The sequence below is a fragment of the Onychostoma macrolepis genome, chromosome 20 (assembly GCF_012432095.1).
Source record: "Onychostoma macrolepis isolate SWU-2019 chromosome 20, ASM1243209v1, whole genome shotgun sequence".
NCBI lineage: Eukaryota > Metazoa > Chordata > Actinopteri > Cypriniformes > Cyprinidae > Onychostoma > Onychostoma macrolepis.
The window spans coordinates 29,894,069-29,919,965 of NC_081174.1; the positions used below are offsets into that span (position 1 = coordinate 29,894,069).

The following is a 25,897-nucleotide window of genomic DNA, read 5'->3' on the forward strand; positions in this document are numbered from 1 at the left end:
TTTATACAAAGTAGACTATAAATGTGATGCTAGGTTTAGCGGTATGACATTAGCTAAGATGTTTATTTTGTTATTGCCATGTGTTTCAGCGGAGTACGTGACCTGACATACATTAACCTCACTGACACTGACTGTGGTTTCGAGTGAACTCATTTTTCAGTCACCGTCTGATGAATGATGTATGATTAAGAGACTCCATTAAAACAGATTATATCATTTGTGTGTTTACCATGCGCGCGGCAATTTATAATTCTGTGGTAAACTGCGCGCGGCTTCCGGTTTCAAAACAGGCCGTTATGAGGCTTCATATCGCAAACTGTGGTATTTGGTTATGTTATTTTAATCCATTATCGAAATCATAAACACACTGGTTTGTAGTGGAAATAGTTTTACCGTTTACTGCGCTTTTCTGTTTTTCTTCCAGTTACCGACAGCGTGAAGAAAAAAAAACGAACTTCCGCTTTGCAAAATAAAGTGGATTATCTTTCTTATTATATTTGAATCCTGACTTTTTTTAAGCTTTTAGATGGATTTTGCTGTTGAAAATCTTGCAGTTCTTTATTGGAGACCTTATGATCACAACAGACAAACACAAGAGGCTCTTCAAGATGTGAAAAATAACATCTAACTGTATTTAGCAGTGCTGATGACATTAACAGACAGTTCATCAACTCCAAAAAATCAGAACAGAATAAAAAGCATATATGAAGAGAGAAGATGAACACAAATCTGAGAAAGTTTGGTCACTTGATCAAATAAATGTAATCTAATGTGTATATTATATATATATATATATAAACAATGAACCCTAAAAAAGTTAATAAGACTACATTAGTTAGGTAGCATTTCCTGATGCCAACCACACAAGTCCTTCACATTCCCAGAAGACCGCCAACACTTAAAATGAAAGAAATGACGTCACTCATTATCTGAGTTACCAGGGTGACAGATTCTTTTTGACCTCCAGAAATGAATGGGCATTTACCAGAAATTAATATTACATACAAAAAACAAAACCTCATGTACACTGGTGGTGAGGGGAATCTCTCAACTATGTCCAGGTCATATTTCACACCAAAATCAAAAAGGAAAAAGAAAAACATTTTCCCTAAAGGTAGAGTTTTGAATTATGATATTATTTTCATGCCAATAAAAAAACTCTTCACTAATGGAGAAAAAGGGATACTTTACTATATTAACTGTTTAATTTTTATTAATGCACTCAATGCTTTCAATTTTGCTGATTTAAACTTTTCTGTTACACATTTATGAAAATCACATTTGAGGAGGAAACAAATAAAATCAAAACAGATCCAGACATATTAAGGTTTCACAATGCAATAATAATAGTAATAATAATAATGTTTTATTTTTTTGCCGATGTAACTGCCATGAAAATGTCACAATGCAAAAAAAAAAAAAGAAAAAGAATAAATTAATTAAAATAAAATATGGAAAAGAAATTGTAATAGGCCTAAAATAAGCATCATTTTGTATAATATATTTTTTTACGGCCATTTAATGGTAACTGTCTTCATGAGATTCATCTGGTAATGCTTCACTAATCATATAAACTTACCACCACTGATGATTTGTATTGCTAATTAAAAAATAAAAATAAAACTACAGCCTGTAGTGAACGTATTAGCACTGATTAGAGTTCAAAAATAATTCTGCCACCTGCAAAAGGACGTAACTGCTGGACGAAAGAGAGATTTCACCTAAATATTTTGGTAAACAAGCACGTCTACCTCAAAGAGGTCCAACCGCAAAACTCCCAATATTCAGGCATCCCGTCTCACGTTTAATTGTGCCGCATATGAGCCGCCATCACTATGAACACGAGACATCAATCCATCCTGCTGCTTTTAACACCATAAAAATCAAATCTATTCTCAAAACTGTAAGAGAAGGCAGATTATTATTGCACATGCAAATCAAAACATACAAATAAAAGAAAAGTTTGACCTACTAAAAAGACAAAATGATTATCAGATCATAAAAAAAAAAGTTATTTCAGTTTCCCTAAGAGCCTTCAATATAATGAAGGAAAAAAAACTATATTTGTTCTAATAATATACATTAAAAATAGATGTGATTAGTATTATATAAATGAACTGAAGCTCGAGAGCAAATCAGTAAAAATCTTGTTCTACAAAACACAATTGAACTGTAAAACTGGATTGTTGGCTTTTCTTCAAACTCTTTTTTTCTGGTAGATAATTTATAGAAATATAAATAGACTCATAACGTGGAACTTCCCTTTCAGGCTCTTACAAAACCTGTGACGTTTTTCAGTGCCTCCCTCATCGGACCGGAAAAACAGCGACCGATCAGCTCCCAAATACAAACCCAAACCACGAAAGTTCACCAAAATACCCTCAGCATTATTCACACTCCAGTCATTCCAAACCCGTATGACTTGAGATTCCACATATCTCTTCTGTGGAACATAAAAAAGGGAGAATTAGACAAAATATTCATGCTTTATTTCAATACAAATGAAAGCACGTAATGAGGAGGTCAAGCTCCACACCAAAACACCATAAAAAACGTCCATAAATGATGATGGTATGATGCATGAATATTCTGCGCTCTTTTTAAGAAAGTAATGCAGGTTTGGAATGACATGAGGGAGAGTAAATGACGACATTTTTAATTTGCCTTTAACATAATGTCATAATAAGGGTTGTGTGTTATGAAAATGCACGAGAAACACACCTGACACGGTCTGTCCTGACGCTTGGAGGTAAAAATACTACCTGAAAAAGGTCAGGGTTTTCTTTCAGAGTGAATCTCGCAAAACCGGTCAAAAACAGATTATGTTTCACCTCAAAGTCAAAAGGAAAAATAGAAAAAAAACTATATTTTGCAGAAAAGACAATAAAGCCTATTTTTCGTAAGACCGCAGTGCAAAACATAAATAATATATTATTGAAATTGTTAATTACATTTGTGAAGCAAGCAACTATTTCAAGAGAAACTGAGCAATAAATGATGAAAAACAGGTCTTATTTCTTTATGCAACATTTTTCTTTGACCCAGGTATTTCTTTATGAGATTCACTTACATGAGGACTGAGGTGAATTCAGTATTTTAAACAGAGTAATCAGTTCGTTTGTCATATATCAAACACTATTAATGCTCGTACATGCCGATTCCTCAGATGAAGCAAACAGGCACTGGAGGTTTATGGGTTGATATGGCAGAAACACAACCACACAGCGGAACGCAGAAATATGTGAGAACAGGGAGAACGGGGTTCAAAACAATACCTTCGTTTACCTGCCAGATTAGTTACTGGCATCAATGAGGACGTTCATTTCATTTCGTGTTTGTGATCTCAGCTTATGACACGTGGATCTCACAAAACCAAGTCAAGAAGTCTAGGTCATATTTCATACAAAATCCTAAAATAGTGTGTTAGAGTGTTTCTATTAATGGTAATACAATGAATAAAGCTGTATTACTTTATTGTACTATGATTACTAAAAAAAAAAAAAAAAAAAAAAATAATAATAAAGGGTGTTATTTGAGCTCAAAATTTGCTTATTTTTCAGAACAAAAAAGTCATTATACAAAAGATTTCAAGGATTCCTAAAAAAGGTTTCATCATCTTATTTCTCATGTTTTATTATTAATATTTAATTATTGTACTGTAATATGTTGTATGTAATAAAATATTCTTAGTTTTCATTAAAATAATGAAAATGTAATGTTTTTAAAGCTTACATTTATTTTTATTAGTAGTAGTATTTTATTGTAATGACTATAATAAAATATTAAAATCTAATAATAATAATAATAATTATTAGGGCAGAAAATTTGCTTGGATTTCATGAAAATAATATCACTATTACATTTTATTATTATTTAATATTTTATTATTGTATAGTAATAATTATACTAACAGTGGATTTGGGCAGAAAACATGCTTACTTTTGATGAAAATAATGCCATTATGCTTATATATATAAAAAATGTTTTATTATTAATTTGAAATAATTTGATTGAATTTTATTATTGTATTGTAGTAATAAAACTCTGTTCAATGTGTTCAATTTTGAAAAAAAAAAATGAAAAAAAAAGTAATGGTTCTTAAAAATAGGCCACGTGGTCTTTTCTATTTCTTATTGTGTGTTTTATTATTAATTTCATATTTTCCTTTATATTTTGGAGTGAAATATGACCCAGATATGATGCCAACAGAATGATGGGTAAACTAACACTCCTAAGGCTTCTCCACTTCAACATTTCGTTTTCCTCTCAGCAAACTTCAAATAGAAAAACTGAACGTATTTCAGTACCAAATTGCAAAGATATCAAAGGCTATCAAAGTCTGTGTTCACTCGATGGCTCGTCAAGTCATTTCTCACACACACAAAAAAATTAAAATCACAACGCGCAGGCAAAGGGTTCGTTCACCCCAAAGTGAAAATTCTGTCATTAATTACTCACCCTCATGTCGTTCCAAACCCGTAAGACCTTCGTTCATCTTCGGAGCACAAATGAAGATATTTTTGATGAAATCCGAGAGCTTTCTGACCCTCCATAGACAGCAACACAACTGCAATGCCAAAAATGGCAGAAGAATTGTTGAATGACTTGTTATTTTTGTATTCTTTGCATGCAAAAAGTATTCTCGTAGCTTTTGAGCCACTAATGTGACGGTTTTACCGATTTCTGGGATTGGGTTTATTGCAGTTGCATTGCTGTCTATGGAGGGTCAGAAAGCTCTCGGATTTCATCACAAATATCTTAATTTGCGCTCCGAAGATGAACGAAGGTCTTACGGGTTTGGAACGACACGAGGGTGAGTAATTAATGACACAATTTTCATTTTTGGTTGAACTAAACCTGTAAGATAAAGAATAATCCCTTTTTGTACCGTCCGACCCTACGGAATACAAACCCACAGTTTTGCAGCAAACAAAAAAAGACGAACAAACCACGAAAATGTGGCTTCTGTACACATACGAACGAGCGCTCGATTAAACCTTCTGAACGGGCGTCTGCACGGCCCGCTTGCTGCTCTTCTTCACGCGGCTGCGGGCGTAGATGCGCAGGAAGAGGGCGAGGAAGACCACGGCTACGCCCAAGCCGCCCACCAGGGTGACGGCGTGACCATAGAGGAAGCAAGACAAGAGGATGGCGATGGCCTGCCGCAGAGTCATGATGATGGTGAAGACGGCCGCCCCGAACTGTGAGATGGTGTAGAAGATGAAGAGCTGACCGAAGGCGGAGCAAACCGACAGAAGCACGGCGTGCATCGCAAACTCCGAGTACCGCATCATGAAGGCCAGCGAGTCGAAGAAGGCACCCTGTTCCAGCAGAGAGCCCACCGTGAAGAGACACGAGAAGAGATTGACGCCGAACATCATCTGCACCGACGACATCTTGTACTTGAACAGGTTGTCTTGCCAGTTGGAGGTGAAGCTGTCGAAGACGATGTATCCGCCAAGGATGACGACGCCGGAGAAGGTGGTGACTGTGGACGGGTGTTTGCTGGTGGAGCTGGAGAGCAGGAACATGCTGACGCCCAGCGAGATCAGGATGGCCGTTAAGTACTCCCAGTACTCGTAGCTCTTGTGCGACACGATCTTGCCCATCAGCATCACGGGGATCACCTTAGAGGCCTTGGCCAGAACCTGCGACGGAAACACAATGGGTGTCGGATCTTGACAGCAACACAAGCTGACTTGTCAATCACTGCTGCGAGAACATGCTCAATCTTGTGCAGCGATGTGACAAAAATACATCAGACTCAAAGAAAACGTGACCCTGGAGCACAAAACCAGTCATAAGGATACATTTTTTTTAAATTAAGATTTATACATCATCTGAAAGCTGATGTATGGTTTGTTAGGATCGGACAATATTTGGCTGATACACAACTATTTGAAAATCTGGAATCTGAGGGTGCAAAAAAAAATCAAAATATTGAGAAAATCACCTTTAAAAGTTCTCCAAATTAAGTTCTTAGTTGTTCTTCATGGAACATGATCTTACTTAATATCCTAATGATTTTTGGCATAAAAGAAAAATTTATAATTTTTACCCATACAATGTATTTTTGGCTATTGCTACAAATATACCCCAGCGACTGGTTTTGTGCTCCAGGGTCACAAATATCTAGATGTCTTCAAATGTACGGTGGCCAAGAGAGCTCGAAGCGCTGCAAATGAAAAAACAACTGCAAATTAAGAAAACATCTTCATCAATTTGACAACACACGCGCTGCAAATGCTCACGACACAACCAAATAAAGAAACGCACAGCAAATATGCACAGACCACCTCGGAAATGCTTAAGGGAACCGCAAAGTGACGAACATGGCTGGTACACATTTATCAATGTTTGCTCTGAAAGGTAAGATTTTTGTTAATTTTAACATCCTGATCATACAATTCCTTATATATATATATATATATATATATATATATACACACACACATAGTCATGGCCAAAAATTTCAGCACCCTTGGTAAATATGATCAAAGAAGGCTGTGAAAATTAATCTGCATTGTTAATCCTTTTGATCTTTTATTAAAAACCATTCACAAAAATCTAACCTTTCATTGGATAATAAGAATTTAAAATGGGGGGAAATATCATTATGAAATAAATGTTTTTCTCAAATACACTTTGGACACAATTATTGGCACCCCTAGAAATTCTTATGAGTAAAATATCTCTGAAGTATATTCCCATTCATATTCACAATTTTGAGCACTCCAGGGTGATTATGAACATGAAATTATCCAGCCATGGCTTCCTGTTTCACAGAAATATAAATAGGAGGAAAAACAAAGCCCAAATTCCCTTAATCATCCATCACAATAAGAAAAACCAAAGAATATAGTTCTGATGTGCAGCAAAAGATAATTGAGCTTCACAAATTAGTGAAGTGGCTTTAAGAAAAGAGCTAGAGCAGTGAAAATTCCCATTTCCACCATCAGGGCAATAATTAAGAATTTCCAATCAACATAAAATGTTAGGAAACTGCCTGGAAGAGGACGTGTGTCTATATCGTCCTAATGCACGGTGAGAAGGAGAGTTTGAGCGGCTAAAGACTCTCCAAGGACCACAGCTGGAGAATTGCAGAAAATAGTTGAGTCTCTGGGTCAGAAAACCTTTTTAAATATTGTCAAACAGCAGCTACATCACCACATGTTGTTCGGGAGGGTTTCAAGAAAAATTGTCCTCGCTCATCCAAAAACAAACTCCAGCATATTCAGTTATCAGACACGACTGGAACTTCAAATGGGACTGGCTTCTATGCTCAGATGAAACTTAAAAATGAGCTTTTTAGCAGCAAACACTCAAGATGGGTTTAACACAGGGATAAAAAGTACCCCATGTGTACAATGAAATATACTGCTGTATTTTTGATGTTGTGGGCCTATATTTCTGCTGGAGGTCCTGGACATCTTGTTTAGACGCATGGCATCATGGTTTCTATCAAATACCAACAGATAAAAAAAATCAATAAGTGACTGACTCTGTTAGAAATCTTATAATGGGCCATGTTTGGATCTTCCAACCATACAATAATCCAAACACAAACCTCAAAAACAACACAAAAATGGGTCACTGAGCACAAAACCAAGCTTCTGCTGGCCAAAAAATATTTATTTCATAATGATATTTCCCCCCATTTTAAATTCTTATTCCCCAATGAAAGGTTAGATTTTTGTGAATTTTTTTAATAAAAGATCAAAAGGATTAACAATGCAGATTAGTTTTCACAGCCTTCTTTGATCATATTTACCAAGGGTGCCGATATTTTTGGCCATGACACATACATACATACATATATATATATATATATATTATTATTATAATAATAAACCTAAATAAGCTGGTGAAATACACAATTACTGTAACTATGAAAGGGTATGTAAGCTGGATAACACGTACAACTTTCCTTACAAAATTAACCATAGCCTATGGTTTTACTATTAAAGTTAATAAATACATTGACTATATAAAAAAATAAATAAAAACAAAAAATGGTTACTATAGTTAAACCATGGTAACCATGCACAAATTAATCATGGATTTACTACACTAACCATAGTTTAACCATGGTATTTGACAACTGTGGTTATACAAATGGTGATCAATACGGCAAAAAACATACGGCATGGTTAATTTTTGTTTTATTGGGGTAATTTTATTGTGGTCTGTGCTACTTGCATGCATCTTTGTTTGTTTGTGTTGTGAGCATTTGCTGTTAAACTGAACTGTCTTAGTTTGCTGGTGCTTTTTCTATTTGCATGTGTTTTCTGAAGTTGCAGCACGTTGAGATCTCTCGGACACCGTACAAATGTCCAGAAACTAGACATCACAGACTGATATATGGGATGCACATGACCAATAATCACCATGATGGAAATTATAGATTTATAATGCTTAATTTGAAAGACATTTTTCATATTTATTCGTTTTTATTTATTAAAATTAATTTATTTTATTTTTATATTTTGTAAAATATATCATACTGCCATGGTGATGGTGATTTTAATTAAAGTAAAATCATTAAAAAAACTAATGAATGAATACATAAATAAAATATGCTGTACTTCCTTCATGATGATTTTAATTAAATAAAATAAGTTAAAGCATTAAAAAGTAGATAATTGTAAAATATCTAAAAAAAAAAAGAGATTAAAAAATTGATATTGTGAAAACATTAAGGCTATTAACTTGTGCACACAGTTTAAATGATAAACAAATGAAAAGATTAATATTATTGATTTTATTTTAATTTTATTTATTTATTTAAATTTCAATGCAGAATTTTAATGTTTGGTACAAGTGAAACCAGGAATCAAAATATTATAATATATTCAACCTATAAACCATGGATAACCATTAAGCATGCTTGAAACCTCAATGAAATTTAAATGAATTAAATGAAAATACAAATTATGTACTTAAAAAAAACGTGTCGTTGGTAATATTTGCTGTACTCCCTCCATAGTGATAGGGAAAACCTCTAAAAAGTAAAATGCATAAATTCATTATGGAAATGAGAATTTGGGTGAGTGTGTGAGGATAATATTGTCAAAATAACAATATCTTTTTATGTAAAGAACTTTGAATTAACATCGTCTATGATGATGATGATGATAGTGTGTGCTATATAAAATAAACCTGCTTTACCATCCAGCTGATTTACCCAGAATGCAGTGCTGTACCTGTGTGGGAAAGCTGATGTATTTGAGCGCTTCATACTGGCACCAGCTGCTGAGGATGTTGGACAGTGAAGCGAAGGAGTATTTGTACATGGGCGCACCGTGACGGGGCTGTTTGAACAGGACGCACCACAGACCGGACACCGTCAGCGCCAGGATCCGGTTCATGAACACCAGAAACTGAGAGTCTTTGAAGCGCTCGCCGCTGCCTTCCACCTCGGTCGCACCGTACGAGCGCGTCATCACCCGCTCCTGAAGAACACCCCACGTCAGGTACGACACCTGCACGAGAGCAAAAACATATATGAAGATATTATTGCGAACACATGACTATTAAAGACTATTCATTTGTGCAAAGAGTTCAATGAAGCAAATGAAAAACAATGAAACATTCTTAAATTGTGCACACCACCGTATTAAAAATAATATAACTTCTTAATATTATTTACATTTTTAAAAAACTGCAATTATAGTAGTGAGAATCTAATGAGAATTAATACTGAAAAAAAATGGGAATTACAAAAACTACACACACAAAAAATAAATAAATTTATCACTGAAATGCAAAAAAGATATATTGTAAAATTGTATTTTTCAAAAAGTATTTTTTATCATCATTAGTAAAATATGTTGTATTGGCTTCATGGTTATTTTAATTAAATAACAAAATTTTAAAATGAAAAAAAATAGACAGAATGTGTCACACTGCCTTCATTGTGATTTTAATTAAACAAAATAATTTAAAAAATAGATAATTGTAGATATTGTGAACACATGAAGACTGTTAACTTGTGCAAATAGTTAGATGAAAAAAAAAAATATATAGATAAAACATATCATAGATATTATTGAACACATAAAGACTATTAACTTGTGCACACATTAAAAATAATAAAATAACTTCATGCAAAAATACTATTTATATTAAAAAAAAAAAAACCAATCAAAAAATATCGTAATGCATACTATAAAGATTTACTTTCATTACTGAAATGCAAAAATGATATATTACTTTTAATTAAAAATTAAAAATATTAAATTAAACACACACACATATACATATATATATATACACACACACACACACACATACACATATATATATATATATATATATATAAATTACATATATATATACTTGTGCATATAGCTAAATGAAAAACCATTTAAAAAGTGAAAAAAATATAGATAATGTAAATATTATTGTTTAGACTATTAAATTGTGCATATAATTAAATGATACAGTGTGGTGTCAAATGAATGTATAACCTGGAGTCCAGCAGCACAGAAGATGAGTTTGACGGCCTGTCGAGTAGATGAACTGGATTCAGACTCGTTTCTGGCCGCAGGTGAAGCATCATCCAGCAGTCCAGTCTTAGATTCATTCCCAAACACACACGTCTTTATGACAGGAAAGCAAAGCCCACGACCTACAGAAACGGTTTCTGTAAACTGTCAGTTTCTGAACACGTGAGCTGCTGCTACAACAATGCATACATTAAATATTGTGTTGATGACTTTAAACTATGTTCAGGTCGAAATACAAACTCATTGCTTAACTGAGAGAGAATGGAAAAAGGTAATGAAAATCAAAATTATGACCGTTTTGATGCAAGCAACCTTGTATAAAATTATAGTGGACATAAGTAAGAAAAAATAAGTGTGAAAAAATAAATTACAGTGTACATAAGTAGGAAAAAAATATGTGGGGGAAATTCTTTTAAAAAATTGTAATGAACATAAGTAGGAAAAAATCAGTGGAAATAATATATGTCTATATAGTGGACATAACTTGGAAAAAAAGATGTAGTAAAAAAAATGTGAAAAATAGCTGGTAAAAATATATTTACATAAATAGAAAAAAGAGGGAAAAAATTAATTATGGCAGACATAAGTTACAAAAATAACGGGTAAAAAAATTTTTTCCTACTAATGTCAAAAATTATATATATTTTTTTACCCGTTATTTTTGTAACTTATGTCTGCCATAATTAATTTTTTCCCTCTTTTTTCTATTTATGTCCCCAGTAATTTCCCCCCCCACTTATTTAATCCTACATTTTAAAAAAATATATTTTTACCAGTTATTTTTCACATTTTTTTACTACATCTTTTTTTCCAAGTTATGTCCACTATATAGACATATATTATTTCCACTGATTTTTTCCTACTTATGTTCATTACAATTTTTTAAAAGAATTTCCCCCACATATTTTTTTCCTACTTATGTCAAAAATTATATATAAGTGGTAAAATAATTATAGTGGACATAATTATGAAAAAAAAAGTAAAAAAAGTGTACTTGAGTATGAAAAAATCATAGCGGACATAAGAGGGAAAAATAAACTTTTGACTGGAAACTTCAGGGTTGGGTTACTTCAACAAACCTGTTTCAAGATAGTTGATTCGTTTGAAGTAGCTGATGAGAAAATATCCAGGGATGATGATGGTGGCATAGCCCAAAACATTGAGGAACAAGCGGAAGAGCCACACGTCCTGCCAGCCGCCCAGCAGTGAAGCGTCTCCAGCGTCAGCAAACACAGACGGCAGAACGCACAGCGCTGCACACCAACACGAACTGAGGAGAAAACATCATGCATTACTCTCACTACAGTACACACGTCCACTTATCCTTACTGAACCAAAACAAAGGAGGAAATCAAAAACTGCCACACATCTGCAAACCTGCTCGAAATGCAACACAGCAGTCTTTAGAAAAGAATTCAGGTGTAACTGCATAATTCAGCGCTCCGGTCACAGAAACGTTCCTGTGTGTCGTGTGAATTCGGCATTCCTGGAATCCAGCAGGTCTGATCCCATTCCAACAGAACGGCTTTGTGTTCAGAGCTCGGGACGCCACAAACTAACCCCTATTCCACCTGCGTTACCTGACACCTCCCATTAGACCAGCACTATCAGGACGATTTGAGCGCTTCATTAAACCAGGAATGCGTCACAATGCAAATTCAAAGCTTTGCAATTAATAGACTTCATAAAGGTGTTTGCCAAGCGTCTCTGAAAGACTTCATTCAGCAAACAGAGTCCCCACACCTTCTGACCAGTGAATTTCCACGACTCTCCCAGCTTACTGAATACTTCACTTTTTCACTTTAAAAAAACAGTTTCTAGCAGGTTAAATCACTTAAAACTGGAGCTCAACTACATATGTGGTGGTAAAAAAATACATAGTTAAAAAAAAAAATACAGTGGACATAAATAGGGGGCGATAAAAGATTAAAATATATATCTCTCTAATGTGCTGAAAGAAGTCTCTTCTGCTCACCGAGGCTGCATTCATTTGATCAAAAATACTGTAAAAATGTGAAATATTTTTTACAATTTAAAACACCTCTTGTCTTCATGAATATATTATAAAATGTAATTTATTTCTGTGATCAAAGCTGAATTTTCAGCATCATAACTCCAGTCTTCAGTGTCACATGATCCTTCAGAAATCATTCTAATATGCTGATTTGCTGCAAAATTATTTTTCATTCTAAATTATTATTATTAATGGTTGTTTTTGATGAACAGGAAGTTCAAATGAACAGCATGTATATAAAAGCAGTATGTAATTATTGATACGTAAGTAATTATACATAAAAGCAGGCAGAAGATGTTTTGTTTTTTTAACTCAAAAGATTCTAATTGTGAAATGCTTCACGTCAGTGTTAAAGTCTTGTCTGAAATGTTGCTTTAAAGGCGACTTGTTATATTTAAGTGTTATTGTGATGTTTGAGCATCATATTTCAGTACCTCCATGGAAACAGAGGCATTTTCCAGCAGCAGAAGCCGCCGCTTCGCTTCAAAACTCCTTAAAACAGCCGCTGAGAGACTTCTCCAGACGGGCTCCGGCGCCGAACATGTATCGCTGAAGCCTTCGGACAGAAATTAAACCATCGACATCCAGGATCCGGACAAATCCCGAGTGTTTCTGAGCTAAAACTTCTCGGCCTGCTTCATTCATGAGTTCATCTGGACTGACGTGTTAACACACACTCACACACTCACACGCTGCAGCGCTTCCGGTTGTGAAAGGAGACACACCTTCAAGTATCCGTATAGTTTCCCCTTGGATTTAGTATTACGAGGCCTCGGTAAATATTTGAAGGTTTTATTGTCTAACAGTCGTGTTGACACACTTCAGAAAGTAAAATGCCCTTGGCTTGTGGGCGGGGGGGTTCATTATGCTTCGTGAGGGACTTTTAATTTGAAATTTACTCGGCGCTGATTCTCAATGCGCTGGAATGTGTAGCGCCCCTCTGTTGTCAGGAATATATATTTTTGGAAATACATATATTATAATAATATCTGCTTCTCTGTGATTTTTTTAAAAATATTGCTAAAATATTTATAAACTTTTGCACATTTTATTGTGAAGCTAAAACGTTTTAATAGAAAGTATGTAGCCTATTTTGTCCCCAAATATTAAAAATACAATTTTAAAACATTGTAAATTTACTAGGATACACATTTACTTTTAGCATTTAGTTGTTTCTATATTGTGTTTTAATTTTAATATTGTTCAAATATATATTCATAAAATTGTATGAAAGTTGCAATATTGCATATTTTATTGTAACGCTTGAATGCATAAATGCATGTTTAAAAATATTAGAGGACTGTAAATTTACTAGGATATACATTTAGTTTTAACTACTGCTTTTCTCATTATTTTATTAATTTATTATTTGTAAGCCATTTTCTCAATAATCAGATAGTGTCATATTAGAAAAAAATGAATGTAACAAAAATATTTAGAAGCATCAAATATTGTAAAATATATATTTATACAATTTTGCCTAAAAATATAACAAATTTTGTATTCATATTTTAATGAATATATTAGAGCTCAAGATACAGATATTATAATTATATTCTCTTGAAATTCTCTTTTTTTAAACAAGATCCAAATTCCTATTATTAAATTGTTTCCTCAACACTCATGTAATTCCAAAATATTAAATATTTTTTAAATATATTTGAAAAATGTTGCAAAATAGTGCACATTCATTGTAAGTTACTGTACCTCTTAATGGATTTTAATATTATGATCATTATTAATTACAAAATAAACTAACATTTATTATAATTTATTAATGAAAATAAATTAATACTTTGTTAATGTTTATAATATTTAGTACCGGGCATAACAAATGTTAAAAATACAATCTTAAACATTAGAATTGTAGATTGTAAATTTACTAGTATTTTTCTCAAAAATCATATTTCTATATTAGAAAAGTAACATAAGTATCAAATATTGTAAAAAAATATATATATTTTGCTAAAAATATTACTTTAAATTAATTTTTTATTCTAAAAGTCAGCATTTAATGCTATATTTAGTCACTAATGATGGCAATCATATGCTGTACAGGAAAGAAAGAAAATGAATATTTATTTACAAGAAAACATATACTTGTTTCACATGAAGTGGAAACGTGTTTTAACCTGTCTTGAGTTTACATGAATGGGACACATTATTGGCAAGTTATGAGGAAGAATGATGTGGCACATGATTGGAAACACACAAACACACACACAAACACACACAAACACACACGGCTTCACTCCATGCTGTTCTTTTTACAAATGTACCAGGAACTTGTTTTTGTGGCTTTTCCTGTAGGTTCTGCCCATCGTTGTTTTCCCAGCATCAATACTTATGAGAACTGCAGCACATTTTTCCTCTTAAAAACTCCAAAGTATGAATCAGTCACCAGCGTCTGTTTGGTTTGCATTGTACGCAGCATTTAACATTGAAAATCAAAATGTAAATAATATGGTTGTGAAGTAAACATCATAGTTGCTGGCAGGTGTTAATGGTACCCAGATAATTAAAAAAAGGTCTCGTAAAAAGCACTTGCATTCTTAGTAGAAAGAATACGCTGCACGTAAATATTAAAACTACTTTTATTGGAACTATGACCTGTTTTTTTTGGAAAACACGTTTGCAAAGCGGTGTTTCATTTGCTCATCTCGTTTACACCAGCACTGTATGGCTACAAAACATCAAATAATGCTAATTATAGACCAGAATGCATTCGTGTTGTTTGACCTGAAGGTTTTTCAACAGACTACATACAATATGAGTTACATCCACATGTCCCGACCACATCAGGAATGACTCCATGCCGGCCCGATCTCCACTAGATATAAATAGATGAGACTACACGCAGACGTTTCCAAAAGCTGTACATCATTAAAACCAAAGTCCTGCCACTTCAGATCAGTTTTTCAAAAATGAAGAACATGCGGCTGGCATGTTCAGGAGAAGTTCATGACAGTCCTGCCCATGATCTGAATGTCATCGAAGGGGAACAAGGCCAAAATCTGCAAAAGCAAAAGGAGAAACGGTGACCACATCATCCCATAATGCAAAGCTTACAGAACAAGTGCATTTACTGTACGCTGCTGCACAGAAAAACAATGACAGTGCACTTTAAAACCCTGAATTCAATAAGAAAATCGGTTGTAATGTATTGGTTGCACATCATGCACACTAATAATCAACACAATCTATCACTCATTATGCATAAACAACATTAGTACTATTTATACACTTTTACAGAATTTATTAATATTTTGCTTGTTTTATTTCTTTTATTCTTAACTTATATTTTCAGTTTTAATTTTAGTAATTTTGTTTTGTGCTTTGTCATTTTATTTAGCTTTAATTAATTTTTATTTCACATTTAGTCGTTTTAGTATTTCAACTTTTATTTCAATTAGTTTCTAGAGTCTTTTTGAACATGTTATGCAGTATTTTTAGTTGTGTTATGTGCTTTTGTCATCTTTATTAAACATCTCTCTATAGATTTATAAAATATGAATAATTTTAATTAAATTTAGTACTATTTAGTAATTTTAGTTATATTGAGTACTTTGGCACTTAAACTTTAATTTGGTTAGGTTAATTTAAAAAATATTTTTATAAAACGCTATAAAATGCACATTGTATTATAACTTACTTTACTTTTTAAAGGAAATTATTATTGTTCATTTTAAATAACACTTATTATATTATCAAACAAACCAAATGTTAAAAATAAAAGCTTAGACATTGGAAAACTAAGTTTACATTTTTAAAATGTGCTATTTTTCTCATATATATAAAAATAAAAAAATATATATATAAAAATAAATAAAATTAACTTTAGTTTTTAGCTATAGTGAACACTTTGGTACTTCATCTTATTAACAACAACAACACTGATATAGAGTTGGTTGAGACTGAAAGGCACAATTTCTTGAAGATTTTGTTAAACTTTTAAGCTTTTTTGTTAGATAATAATGTAATTTGGGTCTCCTTACATCATCGTTGCCGTCGGCTAGATCCAGGGCCGTCTCGTCCTCCATGTTTCTGATCATCTTGTCGGCTCCAGCCTGGCACAGGAGGTTGGCGATGGCGGCGTCCTGCCGGCCCACGGCCAGATGCAGCGCGGTGCAGCCGTTGAACATGGCGGCGTCTACGTTGACCCCTTTGTTGAGCAGCAGGTTCACCGCCGTCAAGTCGTGCAGCTCCACCGCCATGTGTAACGCCGTCTTCCCGCTCGTCCCCTCCTGAGGAGAAACCAGACACACGTTCAGTCACGAGACTGAAGGCTTTCACTTCACACGACAGATCGGCTGCAGCAGCTCACCTGGATGTTCAGATCCACGCCGCTCTTCATCAGCAGCCGCAGGAGACGATGATGCTTGTGCAGCGTGGCCACGTGGAGACACGTCAGACCTGCAGAGGGAATATTATATACCTCCATTAATACGTGACCCTGGACCCAGTCTTAAGTCGCTGGGGTATATTTGTAGCAATAGCCAATGATACATTGCATGGGTCAAATTATCCATTTTTCTTTAATGCCAAAAATCATTAGGATATTAAGTAAAAATCATGTTCCATGAAGATATTTTGTAAATTTCCTACTGTAAATATATCAAAACTTAATTTATGATTAGTAATATGCATTGCTAAGAACTTCATTTGGACAACTTTAAAGGCCATTTCCTCAATATTTTATAGGCAGAAACAAACGCTACATAAATATACAAATGCTGGGGAGTAACTGATTAAATTTTTTCTCTTAATTTTCCCTTCTTAAAATCCTGTGTCGTACAGTCTAGCTTGGACTATATTCACAAATGTCATGTAAATAACTTTGCGAGCCTGATTCTGATTTCTGAAAGACTCTGATTTTGAGGGTGAAAAGCACCTCTCAAGCTATTAAACGATAATTATGCAAGTCACTAAACACTGCTGATGTATAGCTGTGATTGATTCTGGAAGTCTGGACAGAAATATTTCAAACCTGGAAGACTTTTTTTTTTGCATGTTTATTAATGTTTGTTCATATAATGCAAAAGTTTTTTTTTTTTGTTTTTTTTCAGCCAAAACACTTAAGTTAAATATTTACTTGAAATATCTCTGAGGAACTTAATATTTCAAAAATATTTCTATTTGTAGTGTTCAAATGTTTAAATTATTCATATTTTATGATTTAATGAATTATTAGCTTTTTATCAACTCGCAAACCCACTGCAGCTCTTATTAAGCCCAGTTTGTGTCATTTTTAATGCGCTTTATGATGTTGATACCCAAAACTGTAATATATTTCTTCTCTTTGCTATTTTTATCAATACAGTCAGTTTGATAAAAGAAGTAGTCAGAACACATTTCCTAAAATGAGACCACAGCTGACATGAAGAGAAAACTGAATGATGATGACGACATTATGAAACGCTGATACTGGAAGTTCATGACAACATGGAAAAACTCCAGAGCACTTTTTGCTGCCAACTTCCTTGTTCTGACACGACTGTTTCTGTTCACTAAAAACCTCGTGATCCAGTCAGAATCAACACAAGCGAAGGAACCGACGTCACAGAAGTGTGACTGCAGTTTTCAAGATGACTCTTCTCAATTTACACACTCAGCGAAGCCCAGTAAAGGTTTGTTCAGTTCACTACCGAATGTGATGACTCTCACCTCTCCAGTTCTGTGCTTCCAGCACGTTGGCGAGTTTGCTGGGCGAGGCGTTGTGGATCATCTCATTGGCACAATCCCAGAATCCGTGCTCACACGCCACATGGAGAGAGGTGTTTCCCTCCTGGTCCTGGAGCTCCAGTGAGACCCTCTTCTCTACAAGACCCTTCACTACGGTGGGCTGGTTCAAGTATGTGGCCAGATGCAACGGCGTCTACGGACAGCAGAATTAAGTTAGCATCAGATAAAACGCTGTTATGTAGGAGCATCCTGGCTAATGACAAAACAAAGCACGGCCACATGAAAACAGATCTGATCCTGGACATTATAGTGTTTTTCTGTAATGACGAAATAGTAACAGCTATTGATGCATTTAAAAAAATATATATTTTTTATTTTTTAAATGCATAATTTAAATAAATTGCATGTGTTTTTTTTTTTTTTTAAATACATTTTAATTTTATATTTAAAAAAAAAAATTTTTTACATACCAAATAAAAGTTTTTGTTTGCATAATGTGCGTGTTCTGTGTATATTTATTATGTCTATATAGATACACATACAGTATATATTTTGAAAATATTTACATCATTAAATATATTTAGTCTATATTTATATTCATATAATTTATATTATAAATAAATATATTTAATACATAAACAAAATTTTTCTGAAATATATACATGCGTGTGTGTGTGTGTTAGTGTTGTCAAAAGACCCGGTACTTCGGTACCAAGTCGGTACTAAAAAAATGAAAACGTCACGGTACCAGGTTTTTTTAAGTACCGGTGGTACCGAGTAGCCAGTCAGCCCGGTTCTTGACGCGTACGGCCCTATGATTTCCGCGATGCAGAAAACGCGGACGGAATCTCGGAATCCAGTTATAAAAACGGAATTTACAGTTTAGCACAAAATGTCACGGAATTTGTCAAAGTTTGGATGAATTGATCAAAAGTAGGTCATTACACTTAAATCAAATCGCGACACGGACTAGTATCTGTAAATATTAAGCCGCAAAAGTCGGTTCAAATATGAATCCTGCGCGTCTCTGTGAGTGAATGAAAGGCAGAGGCAGCGTTTTTTTTAAATACATACACTGAAGTGCGCGACGCTCGCGGTGATTTCAGCATCTGCCGTCTCAGTGAGGACATAAATACATAAACAACATCTACAGAACTGCTCTAAGAGTCACTTCACGAGCATTTTACCGTTTCATTGAGTAAAACCAGCGTCATATCATATAGCTACACACAGAAATTTAAAGGTATTCACGGCAACCCGTCAAAATAAACGTTTATCTTAAAGACATTGTGCCAGAAAAAATATATTACTATTATTTAGTAGAATGTATGTGATACTATTACTACTGTTGAAATTTTTTTTATAAATTTATTTTTAAAGAAATCACACAATATTTCTTCCATATTTTAATTTTAATAGTAAATCCCCTTTATTTACCCAAAAAATAAAATGTGTTTAAATTTAATTAATTAAAAAACAAATCAAATTTGGGTGAAACTTGTTTACTGTTTTTCATACTTTTATTACTTGCGGAAAAACTTGAAACACAATTTTCATACATTTTATTTTTGTTTGACTTTATTATTAAAAATAGTGTGTTTTTTTAAATTAGCATGTGGTACCAAAATTGGTACCGAGAACCGTGGATTTTCAATGGTATCGGTACCGAATACTGAAATTTTGGTACCGTGACAACACTAGTGTGTGTGTGTATTTAAATATACAGTACACACATTATGCAAATAAAAACTTTTATTTTGTATGCGATTAATCGTTTGACAGCACTAATTAGTATAATATATTTATATTTTAATAATCAAAATACGATTTAAAAAATAAATGATAATATACGTGTGTGTGTGTGTGTGTGTGTGTGTGTGTATACACAATTTTATTTATTATTAAATATTGATTGTATTATTTTTTTATTAAAAAAAATTAATTATAAACCCAATGTGCGAAAAGGGTTCACGTGAACCAAAGTATGGTTTCATTTTTTAATGCAACCGGATATGTTGGATTACGTTCAGTCTGGGGACGGTCCCCGTGTCTCAAATGCATTGCAGCATAGTATGCAAGAGCATAGTAGAATAACATTAATCATCAGACCCTTTTGAACCGGGGTTCACTTGTTCCTAAGAAGAGGGACCATGCACAGGTTTACTCAATCTGGGAGTTACACATGGACTGTGTCAAAAGGAAACATGTGAGTAATATGTCCAATGGCCTGGTCTTAGTTGATTACGTGGCTTTTGGTAAAAGCGCAGCCGCACCAGTATTACTCACAGCTTTAAGTGCTGACGATCAGATTTGTGCTGCGTTTCCTTTAGACTCACACCCTGACCATCTGACCCAAATCTGACATACTCTCATCTAATAAACCAGCATCAAAACAGTGTTTGCAACCCATATTACTTCAATAATGGGCCTAACCAGGATATTTAATGTAGGAAAAGATGGTGTGATTTTGAGCCGTCAGGAATCGATTGGATGTGGGGGTTTTCCCACTTGCTTTAGGTGGAGCAAGTTATTACATTTGATTACAAGGATTACAACATTTTCTTTCTCTGAATAACACGTACTGGTGAATCACTGACGATAAGCGGGGCTGATTTTGATTTCAAATTGACTGTAATCTAAAACTAGACAAATGAATCAATGTTAATATTAACTACTAGAATATTCTGAACAAAAAAAGGTCACATTTTTAGATAAGATCCACAATGTCTAGTGATCCCAGCCTTTTGACATATTCCTATTCCAGTGAGATTTTAATTATTTCCATAGCTGGAAATCACAATTTTAAATGTCATACGAGGATTTCTGATAAATATTTTAAAGCAAAGACAAACCAGAAACATTTGTTCCCACTCTAATGAGATTTTAATCATTTCCAAGGCTGGAAATCACAGTTTGAATCCTCTGATGCGTGCATTTTTAAGAAAGAAAAATCCCCTTAATGTTTATTTTTTCTTCAAAGCAAGAAGACAATCATGTTCTTTCCCCAAAAATGATGCATTATAATGTGAAAGTTAGGCATCAGTCCATGCGTCCAGCTACAGATATTCCAGAGGTGCATCACCACTTTCCATGGTGAATTTGTGAGTAATCACAATAATCACCTGTGGTTATTTTAGACGTTACATCACACCCTGAATGGTTAACACAGCTATAGAGGGTAATTCATTGATATTTCCAGGTTTCCATGACTGTGAATATCAATCAGTCTGTTGACTTGGCCACAGCTTCCTTCTAGCAAAATGCCAACAAAAAGTCAATAAATGGTTCATTTCGCTCTTCTAACTATAACAATCATGCTTCTAGTCTGCGTAGGGGGTTTCTTCAGAAAGCCCCTCGTCTGTTGTCACCGGATAAACCCCAAATTTCAAAATAACAATTGAAACCGAGGCTGTCAAACGAGTGTAACAAACCCCCATCATTCTTTGATACGTGCTCAGGGAGTTTCCCTCAAAGGGGAAATAAAAATAACCAAACTTATTACAACATTCGTATAAGATTACCCTCAACAGCTTTTCTGTTCCTTCAGGGTCTTATTCATGAAACACGAGCAGAACAGGTTTCTGTAGAAATCGCTTATTAATCCATTGAATGCACCAAAATGTGTTATGCAATTGAGATATTAATGTGATACCTGATACAAGTTGTTCTGAATATCCATCAGATCTGGAGGAAACAGTTCCATCAATTGACGTGCAAAACATTCCTCTTCGTGGATTATGGCCAAATGGAGAATCCTAGAAAACAGACACGCAAACAAACGCCAGTTAAACTCTGGTTAAAGGCTGAAGCAGAGCCAACAGTTAGGGGAAGGAACTATCAAGCAAACCGCAGTCTAAAAGCAGCACATTTCACAATGTGTGATGGAAAAAAAATAGGGCAAACGATACTGAGAAATATGCCACACAAAAGTGTATGTCGCTGACAGACGCATTCAGCCATTGCGCAACTCTGGAACTTTTGTGCATTATAAGAGCAATCGTATCAGCGATCGTCTTGCTATCGAATGATAAAAACCCTTCAGAAGGAGCTGCTTTGGTTACTAAAAGCCTACAAAAATGACGGCGCAGCTGATTTAAAACACAGATGAGAAGTGAAGACATAAAAATCGAAGTGAGGGATTTGCAGTTGGGTGGATCTCAAGAAAACAAGTCCGGGTCGCATTTCATCCTACAAAAAAGATTGCATTTTGCATAAGGAAAATAAGGAAGTTTTTTATTAACACAAACAAGTGTCCTAAAAATAGACTTTATTTTCTTTATGCAAAATATCCTTTCACTTTTTTTTTCTTTTGGGCTAAAATATGACCTAGACATGTTTTTGGCTGCATGGTTGCATGAAACAAATCCATTCGCTCTCAGATGAGTCACAAACAGAACCAGTAAATGATGCATACAGGAACATAAATTAATGCACACTCATTATCTTTTTTCCCATCCTCTGGTTGCCGTATTTCCTCGCAGGTGTGTGATTTCTCAGCTACTTTCCCCACATGCAATAACCTAGTCTTTGCTTTTACAGTAAGCCAGAAGGAAGCAGGTAGAAGCGAGTGGTTTCAGCATGTAAATAATGTGAGAACAATGTCAGTGTCATCAATCTGATTGTGGTAAATTGATCATGAATCATATCGTTTCGCTGCATATGAAATTATCAGGTTCAGTTCGCTTAGAAGGAGAGATTTTGATGTGTGTTCACGCTGCTCTTTTCCCACATAGTGAAAGTGGATGGTGACTGGGGCTGTACTGTATAGTGCATATGACAAAGTCCATATGACTTGTGCACAATATTTCAAGCCTTCTGATAGCCAAGCAAACTGCCATAGCAAATTCCCAATATAATGAATGTGCATTTAAAATTAAGCTCCTTCATTTGCTTGCACTTGTACTGTGCTGGGTAGTAACTGTTTACATGTAATCTGGATTATGTAATCATAATTAGATTATTTTACATTTTAAAATGCTGATAATCAGATTACGGTTACTTTATGGATTGCATATTATGCACAACGGCAGTAAATTAATTATAATTTATTTATACAGTTTTTTTTTTTTTGCTTTTAAATTTTCCTTTCTAAATTAACCTACCACTTAAAATACATGAGACTAATAATTATGCAAGTTACTAAACACTGCCATTGCATAGCTGTGTAACACTACGTCTTCACTAATTATTAATACTAGAAGTCTGAACAAAAATATTTCACACCTGGAAGATGTAATACATGGATTTTTATGATTTCATTAATTATTAGCTTTTCATGAACACCCTACACTTTCTTCATAAACCCTGCTGTAATGTAACATTTAATGCATTTCATGATATTGATAAAGAATGAAATATATTTTCTCTTCTTTTTTTTTCTTTTTTTAAATCAATAGTACACAATCACATTCAAGTCTATGTGATAAATGCATTAGTAATCTAAAAGTAATCAGACTACATTAATGTGTAATCCAGATTGTGTTCATTTTCATCATGTAATTTCTAATCTACAATTTCTAAGCAATCTACCCAGCACTGCTTGTACTGCAACAGGAATTAAGAAACAGGTTAATTATTATTCAAATAGTTCAGATATTACTCAAAAACATCATTTTAGTTCCATTTATATGGGCCTTATTTATGAGAGTCCACCATGAAAACATGCACTTCGAAGAATTTAGTTATTATGATTAAAAACTCTTGGAATTTATTGTAAATGGTTCATTTTTTGGTTAACTACTCAAAAAGTTCCTTAGTATATTTGCTTTTCCGGAGTGCCTGGGGATTTCTTACGGCCATTGGCATTTCTTTATAAGCATCTGATGACATTCAGGGAAAAGACAAAGGAGTTTTTTTTCTTGCAACAGCAACAAAAGCAGGCCAAAGGTAAACCTTGGCAGGCCACTATGATTCAAGATGAATCAAAATGCGAGTTCTCAAAATAAAAACCGTATTTACATCCTGGTTCGTCACTGTGAAAATAACCAATGCAGAATTGAAAACAGGCTGACATTAACCAGGCTGTGTGTGCGTGCCCACTTGCGCGGTGAATGTTTGCGTAAGTTTTTGAACATATACGTTACAGGTTGAACCACGATCTGGTGTAAAGGTCACTGCTTGCATAAACATGTTTGTGACGTGCTTTTGGGGTAAATAAGCATTAAAAGCACACAAATGTGTGTTTATAACAAAAGCTTTGCACTTTCCATAACGCTGCCATCACAACGTGCTTTCTGACCCAACGAGGGGAATTCCACTGCTTGTCTGCATACTTCTGCTTTCTTCTTCTCATGCGCCATAAACGGCAGATCCAGTTTCTAGACGTCTATTAACTGACTGTAGTGTTTAAGCCGAAAAGCCTGCTACTGTAATCAAAACTTCATCGGTCACATGAGAATGTGTCACTTGGCAAACTAAAACAGGCTGTAAAATTAATCAACTTTTTTGAAAAAAATAATCCATTTTAATTTTGTCTCCAATTCAAACAAATGCATTTATTCGCTAAAATTAATTTGCATTTAAAATTGAGCTGCTTCATTTGTTTGCACTTGCACTTCAAAATGAATGAAGTGCATTGTAAGTTATTATTCAAAGCCATCTTTACTGCCAGTTATATGGGCCTTATTTATGAAGTCCACTATGAAAACTCATACTCATTTTAACACTGAGTGCCAGATTCCCAAAGACTTCCTGTCCTCTCTGTTTGACAACATAACATGTGGTGAATGAACATTTAATGCCTTGCAAAACAAAATCTAGGCCATTAAATGTGAGCAAAGGGTTGAAGCAACATCCTGCACACTTTCTGAACACCATTCATCTCCATGCCATCTATCTATCCATCAGCCTAGCATTTTAAGCTGCAAAGAGTCCATTTTGTTTTGAATATGAATTTAAGCACATTAAAAAAAATGACACTAAAGAAGGCTGTTAGCTGGAAAAAAAAAAGTTAACTTATTTTATCCCGTTATGACTTAACATACATCACATTTAGACATTTTTTTAGAATGCAGACCTTCTTTCTTTGTCTGCTTTTAGCCATTTTGGCTATGGCACCTAAATCATTGCATTGTTTTGGAATAAAATTAAGCAACCATACAAATATAGACCTATCTGCAATCCTTTTAAGCTTGATTGTGTTCACAATACACTTGTTAAAGTGCATTATCGCTTTTATAAAAAGAATGCATTTTTTTAATACTAAAAACACACTAGTTTTCAGTTCAAAGTTCCATTCTTCCGCTAGAAAATATAGTCCCCGGCATAACGGAATGTTGCAATGCAATCAAAATATTGATCAAATGGGGGCTACAGTAAAATGGTGAACATGTATTTAGCTTAATAACCATTTCACTTAATAACGATTTTAGCACTAATTAACAAAACACCTGTTACCGAATCACTGTGCAGCGCCTACACACATCACAGGGGAAGATGACACATAACAATAGCTTTCAAAAAGTTAATGAGAACTTGTTTCTTTAGTATTTTAGAATTTAAAATTCTATTTTTTTTCCATCATGTATAAACCGTTTTCGAATAATGCATGTAGAACGTGTTGTATAATATTACTCCGCGGCGCGCGTGTCTATGAACACCCTCGAGTCGGGACCTTATTGCTTAAAGCGCGTTAATTAAACTCACAAATAGCCAATATTTAGACATCAAAACACATTTGAACTGCACTCAAGTG

The 25,897-nt window shown here is 34.2% G+C and overlaps 2 protein-coding genes across 4 annotated transcripts in view; both read right to left on the minus strand.

The window, feature by feature from the left end:
* Positions 1-611: 611 nt before the first annotated feature.
* Positions 612-13,358, minus strand: slc35b2 (solute carrier family 35 member B2). The gene is made up of 5 exons (XM_058756183.1): positions 12,957-13,358; positions 11,588-11,778; positions 10,470-10,630; positions 9,204-9,482; positions 612-5,648 (listed from the first exon to the last, which is right to left on the minus strand). The coding sequence occupies exons 1-5, from the start codon at positions 12,974-12,976 to the stop codon at positions 4,992-4,994; spliced, it is 1,308 nt and encodes a 435-aa protein (XP_058612166.1). The 5' UTR covers positions 12,977-13,358; the 3' UTR covers positions 612-4,991.
* Positions 13,359-14,584: 1,226 nt separating this feature from the next.
* nfkbie (nuclear factor of kappa light polypeptide gene enhancer in B-cells inhibitor, epsilon) overlaps positions 14,585-25,897 on the minus strand; it is a 37,860-nt gene continuing 26,547 nt past the window's right edge. For 2 of the 3 annotated variants that reach the window (XR_009267570.1, XR_009267571.1), the window contains 2 exons: positions 21,857-21,959; positions 18,261-18,397 (listed from right to left, as the gene is read on the minus strand). Coding sequence is in view for 1 of the 3 variants with exons in the window: in XM_058755719.1 (XP_058611702.1) it covers positions 15,471-15,536; positions 16,518-16,766; positions 16,847-16,935; positions 18,187-18,397; positions 21,857-21,959 (718 nt within the window). In the remaining 2 variants the exon portion in view is untranslated. Of the gene's footprint in view, positions 15,537-16,517; positions 16,767-16,846; positions 16,936-18,186; positions 18,398-21,856; positions 21,960-25,897 lie in introns of those variants that run through there. The other variant, XM_058755719.1, reaches the window with a different exon arrangement.

Coding starts and splice junctions, on each gene's coding strand:
- slc35b2 (XM_058756183.1), bottom strand. CDS start 12,976: ATGCCTCTGTTTCCATGGAG. Junction 9,483..10,469: donor TCTGTGCTGCTGGACTCCAG/GTTATACATTCA, acceptor GCTCTCGTGCAG/GTGTCGTACCTGACGTGGGG. Junction 5,649..9,203: donor ACATCAGCTTTCCCACACAG/GTACAGCACTGC, acceptor TTTCCGTCGCAG/GTTCTGGCCAAGGCCTCTAA.